We start from the raw sequence: 20,191 nt of genomic DNA, 5'->3' as shown, positions 1-20,191 counted from the left end.
ATTTGCAATACTTATGTACATAAAATATTCGTTTTTATTCAGCACTTTTACTTTTATCTTTATCAAGAAGAATATCCACAAGATCACTTAAAAACACTTCACTTTTCAATAATTTAAAGTATGTGTTATAAAACGATTCTCTTGTTAGCAAACCGATAAAATGTGATTTCGCATACGTATAAAATATATTTTCTTCCACATCTATGTTTTCCATAATATCCTTTACTCGTGATTTCATAACGTTTTCATCCAAAAATAAACATTCATGTTCCATTTCATTAAAATATCCATAACTACAAGCAGCACATAGCAAAATTTCTTTTGTTTTCCACTCATGTATTGCTTTCTTTATACAGTTTGTGTCTACTTTATTTACACTACACTTACATCTTATGTCCTTCTCCGAAAATATTTCAGTATCATCCATATATGATAATATCATCTTATAAATTTTTAAATTAATTTTCAAACACTCAAAAACAATTTCACGTAACTGTATTAAACTTTCCATAGTTATTTTACTTTTTATGTTAACTAATGCTATTCAAACACCAAACTAAATAATTTTTATAACGCCCAAACTAAATCGTTCGTGTATCTTCGTAAAAGTTCAAAAAAGTTGTGGAAATTTTAACATCGTTCGGAAAACTTCGGCAATCTTCGGTAATCTTCGTATAAATTCTTGGAATTACATAAAATTCTTGGAATTAGGTAAAATTCTTGGAATTAATTAAAATTCTATGAAATTCACGGTCATTTACCTTTTAATCACTTTTCCAGAAATCTCCAAACATTCTTCATTATGCCTACGTGACTAATCAAGGTCAAGCGACATTCCTGAATACAATAGAAAAATTTAAACGCACACCTGCGTTCTTCCTCTCCCCCAAACAATCATAAGCTTTTCTTAGAAATTCCAAAACAAACATGTGCCTACGTGACTAATCAAGGTCAAACTACCTTTCTGTCACAATAGAAAACTTTTAACGCACACCTGTGTTCTTCCTCTCCCCAAAACAAACAAAAGCTTTTCTTAGAAATTCCAAAACAAACTTGTGCCTACATGACTATTCAAGGTCGAACTACTTCTCTGTCACAATAGAAAAATTTTAACGCACACCTGTGTTCTACCTCTCCCCCAAAACAATATAAGCTTTTCTTAGAATTCCAAAAACATCTATTGTCCATGCATATGGTCAAGGTCAAACTACTTCTCTGTCACAATAGAAAAAATTTAACGCACACCTGTGTTCTTCCTCTCCCCAAAACAAACAAACAAAAGCTTTCTTAGAAATTCCAAAACAAACTTGTGCCTACGTGACTAATCAAGGTCGAACTACTTCTCTGTCACAATAGAAAATGTTATAAACAATATACGCTTCTCTCAACCCCACCCACTACATTCTTCAACTACTTCTCTGTCAACAATAAATCGTTTAAAAATTACATGTACACACATTTGCGGCATTCATTGTTCCCACCTGCATACGTAAACCCTCAAGGATAAACAACATTCCTGTCAACAATACAAATAATATAAACAATCAATAAAATATAATATAAATAAAACATCTATTGTATACAAATATCGTCAAGGTTAAATAACATTCCTGTAAACAATAGACCTATTGTCAAATAACCTTCTCTTAACGCCAATGAATCAACTCGCTCTCTGATTGGTTAAACTACTTGTTGGTCCTACCCCTACTAAGGTAGTCAAAAACAATACCAAGGTAAGTAACAGTTTTAGATGGACGGATCGCTGCATCTTGAATTTTCAGAGAAAGAAGTGAGAGATTCCTGTGGGTCTTGGAGCGTTTGCGTGTCGGCAGAAATACTATGGCTTGTGTTTTCGAAGCATTTATGGTGAGGTGCCATTTATGACACCAGTGCGGAAAACGATTCATAGATTCTTGTAAGATGATGCTGATATGGCTGAATACTACATATGTGATATTTGAATTAAGGGTCATTCCATGTCATCACTGAGACTTGAGTGATTTCTGAGCTATAAGTTTCTTCTTCACTGGGACTTAATATCATGTAGCGCCATGAGGAGTGGATATAAACTTTGTAACAAAAGTCAAAATAACACGACAGTAATGTTTAATGGGTGAAGTATGAATCATATCTTGTAGAAAAAAGAAACGTCTCTGTTATTTCTTTTCTGCCTATATCGCTGCTGTTAAGACATCAGTGAGGTAAACAGTTGACTAATTTGTGTACAGAGTTCGGCACTGATATTGAAAGAACGATCTGTAAGAGTTGTGAACTCTGTGGGTGTGAGTTTCCGGAGAACCTTAGTGATTGGCACCCACACTTTGTCATTCGTAGGTAGTTTTAAAGAAAGGTTCTTGGGCCATGGGGATGAAAAAGTTAAAAAAAAAAGATCGTTATTTTCCTGACTGATGTCTTTAATTTTCCCAATCCCTCATTTCTCGACGTAAATACAGGCTACGGTATCATTAGGAGCAAATGATAGCATGCTATGTTCTTCATAACATCTGATTTGTGTTTGCGTCAGAGGCATAAATCTATGATATGATCTGGCAATGACAATTCTTTTACAAGTAGCAAATCTCGAATTTCTTGCTGTTTGACAGCACTCCTTCTGATGAAACATAGCTAAATTGTATGTCTGAGATACTATCAACACAAAACCTGTACATCTGTTGAGCTGTTAAAATCGCGAATTTCACATCATTGTAACAACTTATAGCTCAGAAACAATTCAAGTCACAGTGATACAATTTTACTTACTTATTACTGCCCAACCATCGTCTATTTTGTGCAAATTTTAGATTTTTCACTTGTGTCCTTCCTGAGATATTTGATGGTGAAAATACACAATTTTTCAAAAATTCGCAATGTTTAAAAATTTCCAGAAAATCAAATATATGGTTCTCAGACCTGTAACTTGTTTGGGACGTTGTTTACTATCTAGTCTCTATGTAGACAAAAATTGAAGGTGAGTCTCATTTACTTTGTTTCAAAATGAACATTCCAAAATGGCCATTTCTAGGTTTCCAACCGCAATGTTCAGGGCTTTTTCTTTCAACGCTCTAAAGTACGTCTCAATGTGCACAGAACACAGAATGTTGTCCATTCCATTAACTTTCATATGGTTTTGGTTTGAACTCATTATCTTTAAAACCTAAAAAGTTACAGCGTTTAACGAAATCCTCTGAAAAGTACAAAATACGCACACACGCCTATACAAAATGGTCGCTACAAACAAACCTGCGCGGCTAAAAAAAAAAAAAATGAATACCTGCTTTCAACTCCCTGAATGTGGTACAATCTTAGGTTAAAACTTTTAAAAAATAAATAAATTTTGTCAGCAACTTTTGACCTGGAAATTGGTCGATTTCATTTGGATTGTGCTATTCCTCTATCTAACCTCCTTTCCCTGTCAATTTGGTCATTAAATCTGCTGGCAGTCATACAGGCTGTGTTTCCCCCTCTTTTACTGTCCCTCACTCGCGTAGTTAATAATTTCGTATCTGCCATGTCCTCATATGTGGTATTATAGTCGCTCTGCACTTCACATTCTTGGAATTTCTCCAACTTCTACCTTGGTAAGCAGGGTAAGGAGTTGACCCCAAAAATCTTTAGTTTTGCATGCACATTAATGACAACTCACCTAATGACAACTTCCCCGCAATTTGCTCAAACGAAATTCGAAACAAAAATTATGTATTACTGTAGTTATAAATGAAGTTTTCTTTCTTGTAGGCAATTGCTGCTCAGTTAAAAGGTCAGCCAGGTACGCTGTATCCGTATAAATGTGACGTAAGCAAAGACGATGAAGTTCTAGGGATGTTTGCTTGGATAAAGAAGGAGCTGGGAGGAGTGGACGTCTGCGTCAATAATGCTGGACTGGCCAAAAATGAATCGCTTCTAGGTAAAGTGGTTTCCAATATCTCCAAGAAGAGAATTCTCTAATCGAAATTGTTTCGTAAACAGTTAAGAATTCTTAAAGATACATTATCACAATATATGCTTCTTTATAGCCTAGCAAGTTATTAAAAACAGCTTTGATCTGGTTAAACAATACGTTATGTCGTTTTCTTGCAATGAACTAACCAGCTCTCCTTTTACAAAAATGTAATAAAAGTTCTGTAATGAACCGAGAACAAACCTCCAGTCTCGACAAAATAAATGCTCAATCTGTACTCAAAAGTCTATCCCCATACCTTAACTTCATTCATGCAGTTCGTTTCGCTAGATAGAACGTCTACTAATTCCCATTTAATACCTTGAACTTCTTACGGTAGGAACTATAGTTGTCAAGCTAAAATATTTCGAAATGTGATGTTTGTTATTTTCGTCGAATTGTAAGTCTGTAAGAATGTGTTTTCAGACCATTTCCAACTCAGATACTCAGATCATCGTGTTTCTAAACTCCAGGTATTTTCATTAAATTGACAAGTATCTGCATCTATATATATATGGACAAAGGGAGAGTAACCCTCAGTGACATCTTCAAAATATAAGTGCTCCCTCCCTGAAAAATTCCAGCTACGCCACTGCCCTAATGTTTTGGTTTTCTTCTTCATTATATTTCAATTTGCTGAATTTAGGGTTCACTGTATAAAACTTTTATTTTGACAATTTTCCAGATGGCACTCCCGAAGCATGGCGATATCAGATGGATGTGAATGTTATTGCTTTGTGCCTTTGTACGAGGGAAGCCGTGAAGTCAATGAGGGAAAGAAACGTTGATGATGGACAGATTATTCACATTAGCAGGTAATAAGCTTTCGTAATGTTAAGTTAGCAATGTCCTTTTTAACTTTTGATGTGAGTCGTTTCTAGCTGAATATTCTGTGACGTTGTAGTTTCCTGCTTACCTCTTCAATAAACGACACGAAGAGAGGAAGGAGCTGGCAGGTAATTTGACGTTCATGAAAGGAAGATGACAGTAAGCAAACAAGAACATCAAAAGCGTAGTCAATGGTTTTCTGCAATAATGCTACTCTTTGTTCCAAGACTAGCTTCACTACCAAAGCTTGTTTGTTTCATTCTCCTCTTTATCTCTTATTCTCCTTCCCTCATTGTGTTTCTCTCCGCTTTTCTCAGATAATAAAAGCATATTCCTACGTCATACTTCCGCCAGTTTAAAATCATCATTGTTTTATATAGAGAGATCACCAGTAAGATGTCTGGAAATCAAGTACGATTGTAAAATATTGATTTAACTAAAATTTTCTTGATAATTGATGTTTCTTCTTTTTCAAAAGTATGTTTAATGTTTCTTATTCCTTAATTTACAAACGATTCACACTAAGTAGTTTCCTAAATTCCATCATATAATTTAAGACTTTTATAGATATGCATTAATAACTATATATTTTAATTGACGATTCAATATCTTGCATCACCTTCAATATCTGATTTCACCATATCGTTCCTTAACCCTTGTCCGGGCAAGATATTTTTGTAACGTAGACGGGCAACTGGACCTTACCAACTCTATTAGCCTTACCAACTCGATATGTTCATGACTTTAACTTCGACTAACGATAGAAGAATTCAGAATTTTATGTCATCGAAATATTTATGGTTATTGAGAAATTCGAAAAAATGAAGCTACTGGGCCTGGAAGGCCCCGCTTGCCCAGATAAGGGTTAAGGGTCTTCACTACAGCGAAATTAAACTACCGCTAATTTTAGAGTTATTCTGTAATATCTTCAAAACAAATAAAAATATTCGAAAAGCAGAAACGTAGTAAACTAGACAATATGATTTTGCATGTGATACCTTTACCACAATTCACCTATTTGCTTTTGGTATGCCGCTATTTACAGAACCCGCAAAAATTGCTACAGTTGCAAATTGAAAGCAGATAGATGAGTTGTAATAATGTAATCATATGCAAAATCGTATTGTCTAGTTCACTACGTTTTTGCTTTTCGAATATTTTTATTTGTTTTGAAGATATTACAGAAAAACACTACAATTAGTGGTAGTTTAATTTCGCTGTAGTGAAGACCCTTAAGCCCTGCACGGAACTCGTATTCAGAAAGCAAAGTACGAAGGGAAACCTATTAGCTCTGACTCTAACATAGAAAGAGTAGCTCTAGGTGGCATCTTTTTTTAAAAAAAATACTCCAGTGAAAAACACCAATGAACTTCTGAAATAGATCCTACAGTGCCTAGATACCTTGCAGAAAGAAAAATCCTTCGACTGGTCTTCCAACCTACAGTCTACAGCCGCTATCACCTCAGAATCAACAGAAACTCTCTACCCACGCAAGTCGTTCTTCAAGCGTTTGAACAAACACAGGTCACTGGTTGCCCAAATCTGGAGAATAGGAAGATAGGCCATTACTTCAAACTATGCATCTGCGATAGTAGCCCTCGCATTGCGTGTCATGTGGATGGGAGCCTTGTCCTGCTATAAGAGCACACAACGAGTTATATACTGTGATAGTTTGATCTCTGTGGATAGTCCACAAAAAGAATACACCTTGCAACCAGATATAATTAAGGTAATTACCTTTCTGGTTGACGATTGCAGCTTAAACTTATTCTCTTTTAGTCTTTGGGACAGGAGCGTCATTTAGTGGGGACAGGAGGGGGCAATTGCCCCCCAAGAGTTTGAGATATACATATACTTTAATCGATTGTCTACTAATATACTAGTACAAAACGTGAAAGTCTTATGTTGGTGGTGCTCTTGCCCCCCTCAAGCGAAGTCTGAAATGACGCCCCTGCTTTGGGACAATTTGATAAGCCCAAGTTTCATCTATAGTTACAAATTGGGCAAGGAAATCTATGTCAGCACGAAACTAAGAGTTCACGACGGATGAGCACTAGAGTGCGTTAAGGTTTCGAGGGTCACATCTTGCAGAATTGCTTTTCATTTGGTAGACCTGGGAAATTACGTTTTGCACAGTGCCACATGAGAAGCCACATATCTCAGCGACATAACGGATGGAAACTCGATGATACTGCAGCACAGTGTTGTGAACTTTGTTGATGTTTCGGTCATCGTTACAGTTTTCTGTGCTCTGTCTGCATATTCATCCTAACACGTCTCTCTATCACATTTGAAATCACACCATGTCTTCACTACATTATGTGACGAAGAAAACGTTCTCTAGTATCTCTACCAAGTTCTTATGAATTTTGGATACGAGTTACTTCTACCTGATAAAAAAAATGACAAATTATTCGGTTAAACACTAGTAAGAGTAAAATGGAACATAAATTCACAATGCAACCATATAATGGGTCACTAATTAATAACAATATAAAAGCTAATTCATAAAATACGTCTTTCTATATTTGAGCAGGAGCAACTTCATCACCCGTTGTAGTCACTCTACGAAAGTAATAAAAAGTTCATTGCAGTTCTAATCTTGCTTGGGAAGTAATAAAATAAGAGTATTGGTTTTGTTAGTACTTAAGAACGTAAATCAATGCGGTTTCAAAAGGAGAAATACATAGAAAAAATCTATCAAAGACATTTCAAGGCCTTCAAAAAAATTGAAATCAGTACAATTTCAGTATGGATCACCCTAAACAGTCCGTACTGATATAGCTTCAAGAACCTACAGCACAACCCACAACGTTGATATTGATATCTATCATCCAGATAATCATATATATATATAAAACAGTAGTCCTGTCACGTTTGGTATTGCTTGATTTTTTTGTTGAATGAACTTGACTAAACATCGTATTTATTGTCACAATTACTTTTCTTTAAGTTTGATTAAATGACAGAAATACTAGCACGGAAAATTGTAGATAAGTTAGCTATTGCACAAGATCTTTCCTTGATATTTATCTCTGTTCATTTTTCACCTAAACAGCCTTTCTGGACACAGAGTGCCACCAGCAACGGCCACACACTTTTATGCCGCTACAAAGCATGCTGTTAGAGCTCTCACAGAAGGACTGCGTCGAGAACTCAGAAACATCAAGAGTCACATTCGAGTTGCTGTAAGTAGTTAAGTAACAGGTCATGTGTGTGATACAGCAAGAAAATTTTCTATGTGGGCGGTAATATTGGTTGTTATACATATGAATCGTAACTAGCACAAAATACTAAAGAGCTTCATTGGTCCAGTTTCTAACTCAAAATTAGCCCTGTTCGTTGTTAGTTTACGGCCATTTGCTTTGTGACGACGTCACAGTTTGCTTCCTGCCTTCTCAGTTTGAGGGGTAGGAGCTGATAAGTAACCTGAAGTGGATCAAAGATAATGGTGACAGAGGAAACATGAACATCGATAGCATAGTGGATGGTTTTGCAGGATAACTAGTCGTGGATTTATAACTACGCCTTCGCTGCCAGGCCACCTACTCGTGGATCCATGACTACATTTTTTCCTACAGGCCAGCTACTCGTGAATCCATGATTACGCCTTCGCTGTCAGGCCAACAACTCGTGGATCCATGACTACATTTTTCCTACCAGGCCAACTACTAGTGAATCCATGACTACGCCTTCGCTGCCAGGTCAACTATTCGTTGATCTATGACTACATTTCTCCCTACCAGGCCGTCTACTCATGAATCCATGACTACGCTTTCGCTGCCAGGCCAACTACTCATGAATCCATGACTACGCCTTCGCTGCCAGGCCAACTACTCGTGGATCCGTGACTACATTTCTTCCTACCAGGCCAACTACTCATGAATCCATGACTACGCCTTCGCTGTCAGGTCAACTACTCATGAATCCATGACTACGTCTTCGCTCCCAGGCCAACTACTAGCGGATCCAAGACTACGCTTCGATCCCAGGCCAACTACTAGTGGATCCATGCCTTCGTCTTCGCTACAAAACAAAACAAATGGGGAAAATATAGTTATTTCTCAACATAGTCTACTTTCAGCGATACACTTTTCCCATCGATGTTTAATAGCTTTGATACCCTGATACCCTGTTTATAGTAAGGACCGTCGAGCTCCTCAAAATAGCCATTAAGCTCAAACTCCACCTTTTCATTGATGGCAAACGTTTTACCACGAAGCTACTTTTTTCAAGTTTGGAAAAAAAATATCCGAGAGGGTTAAATCTGGCGAATAGCATGCGTAAGGAAGCAATTCGAACTTTAACTCATTGACTTTGGCCATTGCAATAACGGATGGCGCATTGTCTCCTTGAAAGAATATTTTCTTTTTTTATCAAATGCAGCCGTTTTTCTCTTGAGTCCATCATTCAAACGCTACAATAAGTTTGCATAATACTCAACGTTGATTGTTTTTCTTGTTTAAAGATTAAAATGAAAAGTATGCCACAAGCATCCTAAGAAAAAAGTTGGTGTCCTCACCTTGCCAGCAAATGAAACTGTCTTCGCCTTCTTTGGAGCCGATTCTTCCCTTTCAGTCCATTATTTTGATTGTTCCTTCGTCTCAAATGTAAAATGATGGTTCCATGTTTCATCCATGGCTATGAATCGATGCAAAAATTCACTTTATTGCTGTAAAACATCGCCAAACACTCGATTGAAACATCCTAACAACGCTGTTTGTGTTCCATTGTGAGCAAACGGGGCAAACGGGATTCCTCGTGTCCGAATTTTTAGTTAATATGCAATGTACAGAACTTTTTGAAATACTTGCCATGTCTACTATCCATCACTTTCATTTGCATTTTGTCATCGGTCATCCAGTACCATTTTGTGTATTTTCTTCGGCATATTTGCCTCGGTCACCTGATTTGGTCGGCCACTGCAATGTTCGTCTTTGCAGCAGCTCATACGGCCTCCCATAAAATCTACTACCAAATATTTACTGTTCTAAACGAACGAGCGGACTCCCACAAAATACAATCTAGCTCGTTTTCATACAACAACCGCCATCTGTACGCCAGACTGGCACTATTGGGACTACCCACATACAAATCAGTCAAACCTAATTCAAAATTTGACCATTCAACTTCATTTGGTTAAACCTTGTGCCCGATCGAGATGCATAAATTGGATCACAAATCCCAACTTGTGAAACACGAGCCAAAACTAATGCATGGCAGGTTTTATTTTGAAATTTCAGCAGAAAGGCAGACATCTGTTCCAGTTCGCAAAAGAAACTATCACCATTGTGCACGAGCATCGGTTCATGAAGTACAAATAAAACTCATTATTAGCGTATGACATACATTTTGTCATATTTACAAACTTTAGGAAGTAAAGACGTCCCCAAATCAGTTGCTCAAGCGGCGCAGCGTCTGCGTAGGAGATAAGCGTTTGAGTAAAATTGCATTTTCTCAGCTGTTGTTCTCCTTGGCTGCCTGCGAAATCATTATAGCAGATTTAAAGGAACCAAGAGTGAATTTGAAATTTTGATTCTTGTTTAAAAAATCGGCATCGAAAACTTGCTAAATGCTTTAACAGGTTTTTCAAAAAAAAATGCTATGAACTGCACACAAGTTTTCGAGTGAGGTTATGGCGCTTTAAACGTGATGAGATGAGTTGTTCTGGACGCCCTTCATCATTTCAAAAGGACGCCAAAAACTCAACGAGGATCGTCGTTTCTCAAATAAATTGGAGCTCGCAAATGAGTTGTCCCTACGTTTGTTCCTCATCTGGTCATATAAGATCAAACAAACGTCTGAATTTCATCCAGGACTTGAACAATCAGACTGAAAGTGACCCAAATTTTTTGACTAAGTCTATTACAGCTGATGAGAGTTGGAATTACGGATATGGTCCTGAAGCCAAGCAAGGGTCTAGCCGGTGGAAAACCTTCGATTTCACCTGATCAAAATAAAGCAAAAGAAGTGAGGTCGAATGTTAAGGCGATGATTTTTTTCTTATGTTCGTGGAATTGTGCACTGGTAATTTGTCTCCCCTGGTTAGATTGTTAACAATCATTTTTATTCTGGGAGTTTCAAGACGTTTGCGGGAGGATATGCTGAGGGAGCGTCCAGAACTCTTGCGAATAGGTGACTGGTTTCTTCACCATTACAAGCCTCCCGCACACACGGCCTTGTCTGAGAACCGCTATTTGTTCTCTCAGGATAGGAGATCGTTCCCCACTCTCCGCATTCGTCAGACCTAGCCCCGTGCGAGTTTTTTTTCTGTTCCCGAAAATTAAAAACATCTACAAGGTAAGCAAATTTATTATATGGAGGCTGTAAAAAGAGCTTCGCAGAGGGCACTGGACAATATTAAAGTTGAAGAGTTCCAGAAGTGCTTCAAATAGTGACAGAGAAGACTGTTGAAGTGCATCGCATCTAATGCAGAGTACTTTGAAGGAGCTGAAAGAATTTTGTTAAAAAAATAAATATTTTTTAAAAAACAAAAGTTTATTTTTTGGGGTCCTTCCTAGTATAAACATTGAAAGTTATCATGCATTTGTTGATCATCATGAAAGTTCGAAAATGCATTTGGAGAGTTTATGAGGAAACAAATTTTTATCTCGAGTGCTTGAACTTACCTTGAATAAATTTAACTGTGGCTTTAACAGTCGATAGGGCAGTAACCCAATAACGTTCTTGGGACAATTTTATTGTATGCAGTCTGTTTATAAATATGATAGATTTAATTTTTATAATATGGTCATCTGGCAACCCTTAGCTTAGAAGTCGATTTTGTATAAATCTTCACGATTGTGAAATAAGCTAGAGAGAACTATACCGTGGCAAACAATACCAAAATTGAGTCGTGGCAAATAACACGTAATCTTTGAATTCAATATGTCTTGTTTATTTGATTAACACAGTAAGATTATTTTTTATATTGTATTATTCAATATGTGTTTCATGAGGTTTATTATTTCAAATAGTTTTCTTGTGTAGTTACATTTTCCTTACATTAGCTAATTTGAGTGACAAGATAGAAATGATGTTATCTAATAAAAATGAGTAGGCTAATAAAAACGTATGAAGTAGAAAACAAATTCATTAATAAATTCACACATGTAATAAATTCATTATTAATTGGATTAGATATATGAAGCATAATATGCACTGCAAAATCAGTAACAAAAAATAATATTGCATCCATGTTTTACAACTGCAAAATTACAACGAACTGTGGTCTAAACTTCAAGACAAAATTACTAAATTTCAAAAAGGAAAAATAACATAAATGCATATGTACAATACATTTGCGAAATTAGGTATACTTGTAGAGTCTTATATAGGCTATACAGGGTGGTAGGTAACTCCACCGACAAACTTTTGGAGGCGATTCCTTATAGTAAATGAAAGAAAAAAGTTCTAATAAACATCGGCCGAAAAATGCCTCCTTTCTCTATGTTCTTTATCTAAATATCCATGTTTTACCATCTTCCGTTATCGGTGAAAGGAACTGTGAAAATGAAGTTGAAGTATAGAGATACTCCTTTAAGTACTAATGGTGCTTTCTTTTCGCTGGTACCGGTGAATTCTGAAACATGGATATTTAGATAGAGCGTATACCAGTTCCTGTGTAATTCCTTAAACCGCTTGAAATTGGCACTATAGTTTCTAAGCCAGGATGTTTTGAAACGTGATATTTCGAATTTTCGGTAGTTCATAACTCGGAAAGGAGACGTTTTTCGACCCATGTTTATCAGAGCTTTTTTCTTTCATTTCGTATAAGGAACAGTCTCCAAAAGTTTTTCGGTGGAGTTACCTACCACCCTGTATATACAGGGAGAGAAAGAATTTGTGAATCACATATAAACACAAACGAAACTCTAATCTTTACTTTTTTGAACTTTAGATGCTAGGTTGGATTTACATTTAACGTTTCTTTCAAATCGATTTTATACGAGACATGAAACCTTCCGTTTAATGTAGTATCGAACCTCACAAGTTTCCAGCGGGAATCGAACCAGTACACTAACCATTTAGCTACGAAGGAGCTCTGTTTGCACTTTGATATTCAAAATTGGCGAAGTGTAAAATTGACCAGTAAATATTAATTATTCCTTTATGCAACAGATATTATTATTAACTATATTCTTTTTATATAATTCATTGTTGACTTCTACAAAATGATATTCCACAGAAGCAGACACGTAGCCAGGATTTCGTGAAGGGAGGATCCGTGACATGAAATACTGTGGTCATCGCACCAGGGGCTCGATCGTTCTAAACTATTTTACTGAAACATATATTGGTTCGTTTAGCCAGGATTTCGCAATGGGGGAGGGGGGCATGAAGTTCTGAACGCCTAGGAGCTCGATCACTCTAAACTACTTTACAATCAACATATATTGGCTTGTTAGGACAATAAATTGAGGATATGTTGATAACAATTTTAATAACAAACTACGAAGAAATTTCGAGTAAAATAATAAAAAAAAAAGTATTGAAAAAGATTATACAATATTTACGTCCTTCCTCTGTTTATTCAAATATAACAATTTTCCTTTCATTATGACCTCAATTATTATAAAAAGTACATATCTACTATTATAAAAAGTACACATTCAATAATGTCTTGTACAATATTTTACAATATCTTCGTTCCTTTCTCTGTTGAATTAAATTTTGACAAAACTTACTTTCTACATAAATTTTTGTTTTTATTATTCCGTCAACTACTGTCTGTTCCAAATGACAGGTTAAAGGAGCAGTAGAAAATTGTTTTTGAAATAACATGTTTGATACTGCAAGGATGCGATGACGAAAAATTATGATAAAAAAAAGTCCACGCTGTTACGCAACGGCACTATGCTTTCGGAAGCTTGAAATCTCCCTGACTAGTAGCAGAAATTCTGAGAAGTCCGTAACTTTTCTAGAAATTCCAAATTCCCTGACTCTTCCAAGATATCTCGCTCACCACGCCAATACAAATCTCCTCATAAGAAAGAGTAACCAAAAGCTTCCTGTAGTTTTCTAATTTCATTTTGTTTCATCCTTCCTTAATTTTTTTTTCATTTCTGGTCTCGAAGGGGGGTACGGACCCCCCTTTGGCTACGTGCCTGCACAGAAGTACCTTCGAGAGTAAGATTTTTACATAAATATAGCTATATTTACATATTTTTTTTTTATTATTTTTTATTGATCTGAAATGCTGAAATAAAGTTACGACTTGAAACAATTTATAGTTTGGTTGTACCTCCTGTATGGAAAGAAGTTAAAAGAGTTTGAAACTCAAGTTATTTATTAACTAATTACGTAATCGGGTTTGAATGGTGATAATTCATTGAATATGCATAATTCGTAAGTAACATTGATTGGAAGCGTCGTATTAACATTAGAACTGTTTCTGTTGTTTGATAATTGATATATACACTTCGCTGAGCTTGGGCATTCATTAAATAAGTTATTCAATATTAAGAGTATGTATTTCTGAGTTGATAGGTTCACTACTAACAATTTAGATACATAATAGTTATGACTATCGAATTTGAGGTTTTCGACTTTAGGAAATTTCGGAAAACAATTTGGGTAAACTTTATATTACACGCTCCAGTTGCGCATCGATAAATAGGACCGCTTTAAAAGGGTATAGTATAGTAGGGTACGGTAGAGGAGAGTAAAATAAGGTAGGAGCGGTTAGCTTAAGGTTAGGAAAGTTTTGACCCATATTCAGTGGCGTATTTAGGAAGTGGCTTCCGGGCTTAAGCCCCCCCGAAATCTTACTTACTATAGTAAGGTATATGAAATATCTTGCAGAATTTTCACATTTTCAGGCAAAGCCCCCCCGAAAATTAGCAAAGCCCTCCCCGAAACAAAATCGTAAATACGCCACTGCCCATATTCATAAAATTAATAAAGTGTAATTCCTTGTTTCTGAGAGAGTATACCAGCTGGAGCGGGCATTGTAAAGTTAACTCAACAATTTTAATAAAACTTTGCTTAAAAAATCAATGAAAGAACTACCTTGTCCGAAATTAAAAAGCTTTATACCAGCATTATTTGTTGTACTTTTAAGCAATCATTAAGAATGGTCTTATGTTTTCACAAATCAGTTTTGTGCATATACATGTTAATTAACATCTCTCGAAACTTGATTCTATTTGTATACTTACAGAGCGTTAGTCCAGGCTTTGTAGAAACAGAATTCACCTACCGCTTGTATGAAAATGACCCTGAAGCTGCGTCGAAGCCGTACACATCAATGAAAGCACTACAATCAAACGAAATTGCAGATATCGTAGATCAAATATTGGCTGCTCCTCCACACGTTCAGGTACGTTCATAATAATTTTTTTCTTTTTCATCTAATTGTATAGTTTTTATTGAAGAATTTAATTTTTTTTAAAAAAAATATTGTAGTGCTAGAATACTTTGGAAAAGCTATGAAATGCGTTAAAAAAACATGAGGGCAAAACCTAATGTAATCTAATTAACATTTAGAGCTCGAAAAAGATATATACTATGTTCATAATTTACATCTCAAGAGATAATAATGTAAACCACTTTTAAACAAATGAATGTTTTTTTATATATATTTGCGTTTTACATACAATTAAGATTACTTCCGAGTAAGAACAGAGTTGTGAGATTATAAAATTTATAGATGGCTTGAAAAGAACTTTCCTAGTGTACAAAAATATCTGAATAAACATGAGTCTTCATACAGATATACACGTGCAAACTTTCATTCGTATTTGAACACAAAAAGAAATATTGCACACAGTAGCGTACGCAGGAACGTGAATTATTTCGGGGGGGTCAAACTCAATATGAGGGTATTTTATATTAAAATTTCTAAAATTGCCCCTACAATGAGGCTAAATTTACACAAAAGTCGAAATTTCGAAAGGGGGTTTGTACCCCCAAGACTCACTCTTGCGTACGTCCCTGATTGCACACTATCTTCATAGAACTCATTATTCAATTTACAAAGTAATAGCATTTCTTTACAAAAATTTATAAAAATGCGACAAACACGAAATGTTTATTTTTTTTTTAAGAAACTTGTTGAAAATCGACATAAATGTGTTATCCACAGTAATTTCAACAGTACACAGGAAATTTTGAATGACATTGTTTTGGATTGAATTTAGGCTAAAATGTTTCTTAATATATAAATCAAATTCATTGCATTGTGTTATCTCATTTTCTTCTTTTCCTTAAATGAAGTAATATAAGAATTGTGTATATGTTCTGTATATGACGATTCCGAGGTACTTTGTCAACTGTCAATAGTATGTATACCAAGAATAATAAATAAATAATAATTGGAAAGAAGTAAAATATATGTATTGTAGAAGTTGAAAGGAAAAGGTGAAGCAGGAGAACGGTTTTTTTTTTTTCTCTTAGAGGAAAAGTTATTTTGTGCGTAGATGATAAAACTCTTGGGAAATACTGGAAAAGGAGCTGGAAACATCAGAAAGTATTTTGTGTGAATCAGAAATGTAAATACGAGGTGTGACACACAAAAAAGTGACTAAATGTGTAGCTTGAAAAAAGAGTGGAGTTGGCAACAACTGTTTTGGTGACGTCATCCCACACACCTTCTCTATCCATGCGGCCAGTTTCGACTTAACCAATCACACCAGTTGGGAAAAATGTCTAATGTAAAATCAAAGAATCAACTTGTGAAACTTAAGAATTCAGCCACGGAAACACTTCAAACGGTCAACTAAATTCCAAATGCTTAACCGAGGCTTATGGGAATGAAACTTTGTCTCATACACGTATGTTTGAATGGCATAAGCGGTTTTCAGGGGGAAAGGACAGAGCACGCATGTCAAACTTAAATTGCCTTCTTCGACATTTATGGAATTGTAATGATTGAATGGGTTCCTGGTGGTCAGACTGTTAATCAACACTACTACATTGAAGTGCTAAAAAGACCGTGATAAAATTAGGGAAAAAAGAGGCCACAGTTGTGGTGTGATGGATGGCTATTGTACAAGACAATGCAGCCGCTCACACGGCTCTATCTGTTAAGCAGTTTTTGACCAGCAAAAACATTACTGTGATGGGGCATCCTCCTTATTCACTTGATTTGGCTTCATGTGACTTCTTTCTATTTCCCAAAGTTAAATCTTGCTTAAAGGGAGCCAATTTTACCTCAGTTAAAAAGGTTCAGGCAAAAACGGAGAATCTCCTGAAGGGCCTTCCAAAAACCTCGTTCCAGAACTGTTACCAGCAACGGCAGCACCGAATGCAGAAGTATGTGAATGCTGAAGGGGACTACTTTAAAGGTGATAATGTCACAGAGAACTGATTCTGTAAGTACAGTGATTTATTGGACCAGTCTCGTTTTGTGTGTGTTCGTGTGTGTCACACCTTGTATTACCAAAAAGCACTGAAAAGCGAATAGATACCTTTAGAATGTTGGGTACGGCAAAAAAATGGAAAAAGTCTAATTTGATACATAAAAATACAATAAAGAATTTACGAGTAGAACAATTGGAAACACATTATTTGACATAATTAAAAAGAGAAAGAGAGAAGATACTCATTGAGTAGAAAATATATTTTGATGGAAAGTAAAATGTTGTGGCAACAAAGTGAGAGATGGGCAAAGGCTGACTATGAATGATATTAATAACCCGCCAGCGAAACAAAGATGCTTATGGTGATTATCTATTAAGAAAATTCTGAATAAATGCAATAAATCGTATTCTTCGAAGTATTCAAATATTAATGTATATTAAAAACTATTGAATCACAAGTTAATATAATACTATATAACCAATGTTAATTCCATTAATTATATTTGAATAGAAAGTTTAAAAATCAGATAATCCTTGATTTATCGTTTTCAAGCTTGTTCATTTGTGTTCTGCAATATTCTTTCTTGGTAGTATGTGTTCTTTTTTCTTTGCTTGCTGTTGTCTTTTTTTTAATGATCTTATGTTAATTAGATAAGTGCAAGTAAAAACAAATGTAAAATTACTTAAGACACACACACACTTCATATATATAGGGCTACGTCCTTTCACACGCGAACCATTTTTTCTTCCATCAGAAAGTTTTCCACACGAGTTAACTTCATCAAGAAAAGTACCGAGATTAACACATGTCTGTGTAGATATGATGTCATGAGTTAACATGCCAATCACCTCATTATCAGGAGAATGATAATCTGTTTTCCCTAATGTTTCGTAACCTTACGCAATTTTCTATAAAATAATTACTACAGACCTGTGTCTTTGAAACTTCCATAATTCCAGTATATTGAATACATATACCTTCTTTAATTTTTTTTAATCCATTGATTTAAACGAGGGGTGTTCAAAAAGTAAGGTTACAAAGCCTTCAGTGAAATGTGCATATATCATACAATCTATACAGGCAATAGATAGATAGTTCATTTTTCGACATAATCTGCATATCGCCTGAGGTACTTGTCATATCGTAGAATGAGTTTGAAGATTCCATTCTGGTTATAATCCTATCCTCGCGTGTTCAGCCACGTTGTTACGAAGTGTTTCACCTGTTCATCTGAAGCGAAGCGACCTCCTGGATGCTCCTTCAGGTGCGGAAACAGGTGAAAGTCGCTTAGAGCGAGGTCTGGGCTATAGGAAAAAGGGTGGTCGATGATGTCCCAACTGTTTTCAAATCTGTTGATGCCGTGCTGGGCCGGTCACTACGCTCCTCGTCGGCGATATTTTCTTTCGATCAGGCGCAAACTCTCGACACCATTCTACGACAGTCTCACCGGCAAACCTCAACCAGCTGCCAGTGAAATTCAGTCGCAGTTACATGTTTCGCCCACAGAAATTGAATAACTCAGCGGACTTCTTTGCGAGACTAATTTCCCAAACGAATCATCATTTGTGTTTACGAATAACTAGCGCCTTAGGCGGCTGAAACTCTTCTCCCCAACTCCTTTATTAACATTACCGCATACTTCTTATTCCTCTATAACAGACGAAGCTCTAGAAATACGACCCGCTCGGGAGAGTAATACTCCCGGAAGTACGTTTTTCCGCGCGCTACTCTAGCCAGCTGTTTTACGCGCTATCCTAACCAGTTGTTCTAAGTTGGTCACAAAATTTATATCATGAAGTACAAGGGGAACAAAACGAGCCCTATATCATGGAGTACAAGGGCATAAGTACTACAAAAAAAGTAAATAAATCACTTTTTTAAGTATTATTTTCATATTATTTTAATTTAATAAGTGTTATAAAAATGTAAAAAAAATGTAAAAAAAACTTTCCTCGGGCCGGGTTTGAACTCGCGCCAAAAGAGACTTCTACTACTAGCATAGAGTGCTAGCCCACTCGGCCACGAAGGCCGACAGCACCAAGTCTTTGATTTATGTTATTTTAATGCAACGTGGCAAGAAGTGGATAACGCCAACCAATCAGAACTGTGTTTCTCGTTTCTACTTCCGGGAGCACTACTCTCCCGAGCTAGTCCTCTAGAAATACAGGCATTGTAATCTTAGTTTCTGATCATCTCTCGCACGTAGATTTTTTCTATTTTATTTACAATGAACTAAAAATTGAATATTGTGATTTTATTGAATTGTTTTTCAAATCTAGTTAAACGTTCTTTGAATTTCTACAATGAATTTGTTTGGTTTATAAACCTATTATTACGTAAATTTGATTATTAAAATTAAAAATATAACGTTTAATTTTCAGTCACGTAAATAGTTTTGAAGAACAAATCAGTAAAACCAGACCATTAGAATTACAGATTATTTAAAAAATCACAGAAAAGTAATTTCCCAATATAAACCAATGGGCTAAATAGACAAAGAAGTTGCAGGTATTCGTTACCACTATTATTTAGCAGTTAAATACTACATTTTTTTATACAAATATTTTTAATAAATAATTTAATATTGGCAATTCAGTTACTAAATTTTTAATTATCATTCCAGATTCATGATGTTATTGTAAGACCAACGGAACAACCAGCATAAAGCGGAGGAAGATGTGTGTGTATTCACATAGTCAGACGACATCATTACACAATACTGTATACGTATACATTAACAAAATAAAGAAATGATCAAACGATTGGATACGGATACCTCTTTTTTACGTTCTGTACATGCTTATAGATCTATAGCGACAAGTCAGTTACATTGGTAAACATTTAAAATTTATCGCTACACTCTAAGAGAGAAAAGTTTTCCTAATATACTAATCTTAATACTAAATGGCAAGAAATCTCAGTTTGCTTCTCTTGTTCTTATTCTGATAACCTCATACAGAGGTTGTGAAATACTACATCGCCAACTAACCCCAAGCCCATGTTGTGCAACCAAGACGTAATTACTCAGCAATTGTTTGGCATTTACGTTTTATTGTTTGAATATCTATAAAAACAAAGTTCAGATCTAACTAATGCTATATTACTTACCTCTGTACTCGAAGT

At 35.7% G+C, this 20,191-nt stretch overlaps 1 protein-coding gene across 1 annotated transcript; it reads left to right on the top strand.

The window, feature by feature from the left end:
- Positions 1 to 3,735: 3,735 nt before the first annotated feature.
- LOC145692897 (dehydrogenase/reductase SDR family member 11-like) lies at positions 3,736 to 19,835 on the top strand (the record flags this gene model as incomplete). Its single annotated transcript, XM_081768451.1, is given in 5 exon segments — positions 3,736 to 3,904; positions 4,623 to 4,752; positions 7,824 to 7,953; positions 14,928 to 15,086; positions 19,692 to 19,835. Coding segments are annotated over 5 exon segments (630 nt in total), but the record flags the coding sequence as incomplete, so codon positions are not given.
- Positions 19,836 to 20,191: the final 356 nt, after the last annotated feature.

This window comes from Thermobia domestica, chromosome 8 (assembly GCF_964235325.1).
Source record: "Thermobia domestica chromosome 8, izTheDome1.hap1.1, whole genome shotgun sequence".
NCBI classification, from domain to species: domain Eukaryota; kingdom Metazoa; phylum Arthropoda; class Insecta; order Zygentoma; family Lepismatidae; genus Thermobia; species Thermobia domestica.
Note: the sequence above shows the minus strand (reverse complement) of the source record. Positions and strands in the feature narration are given on the sequence as shown.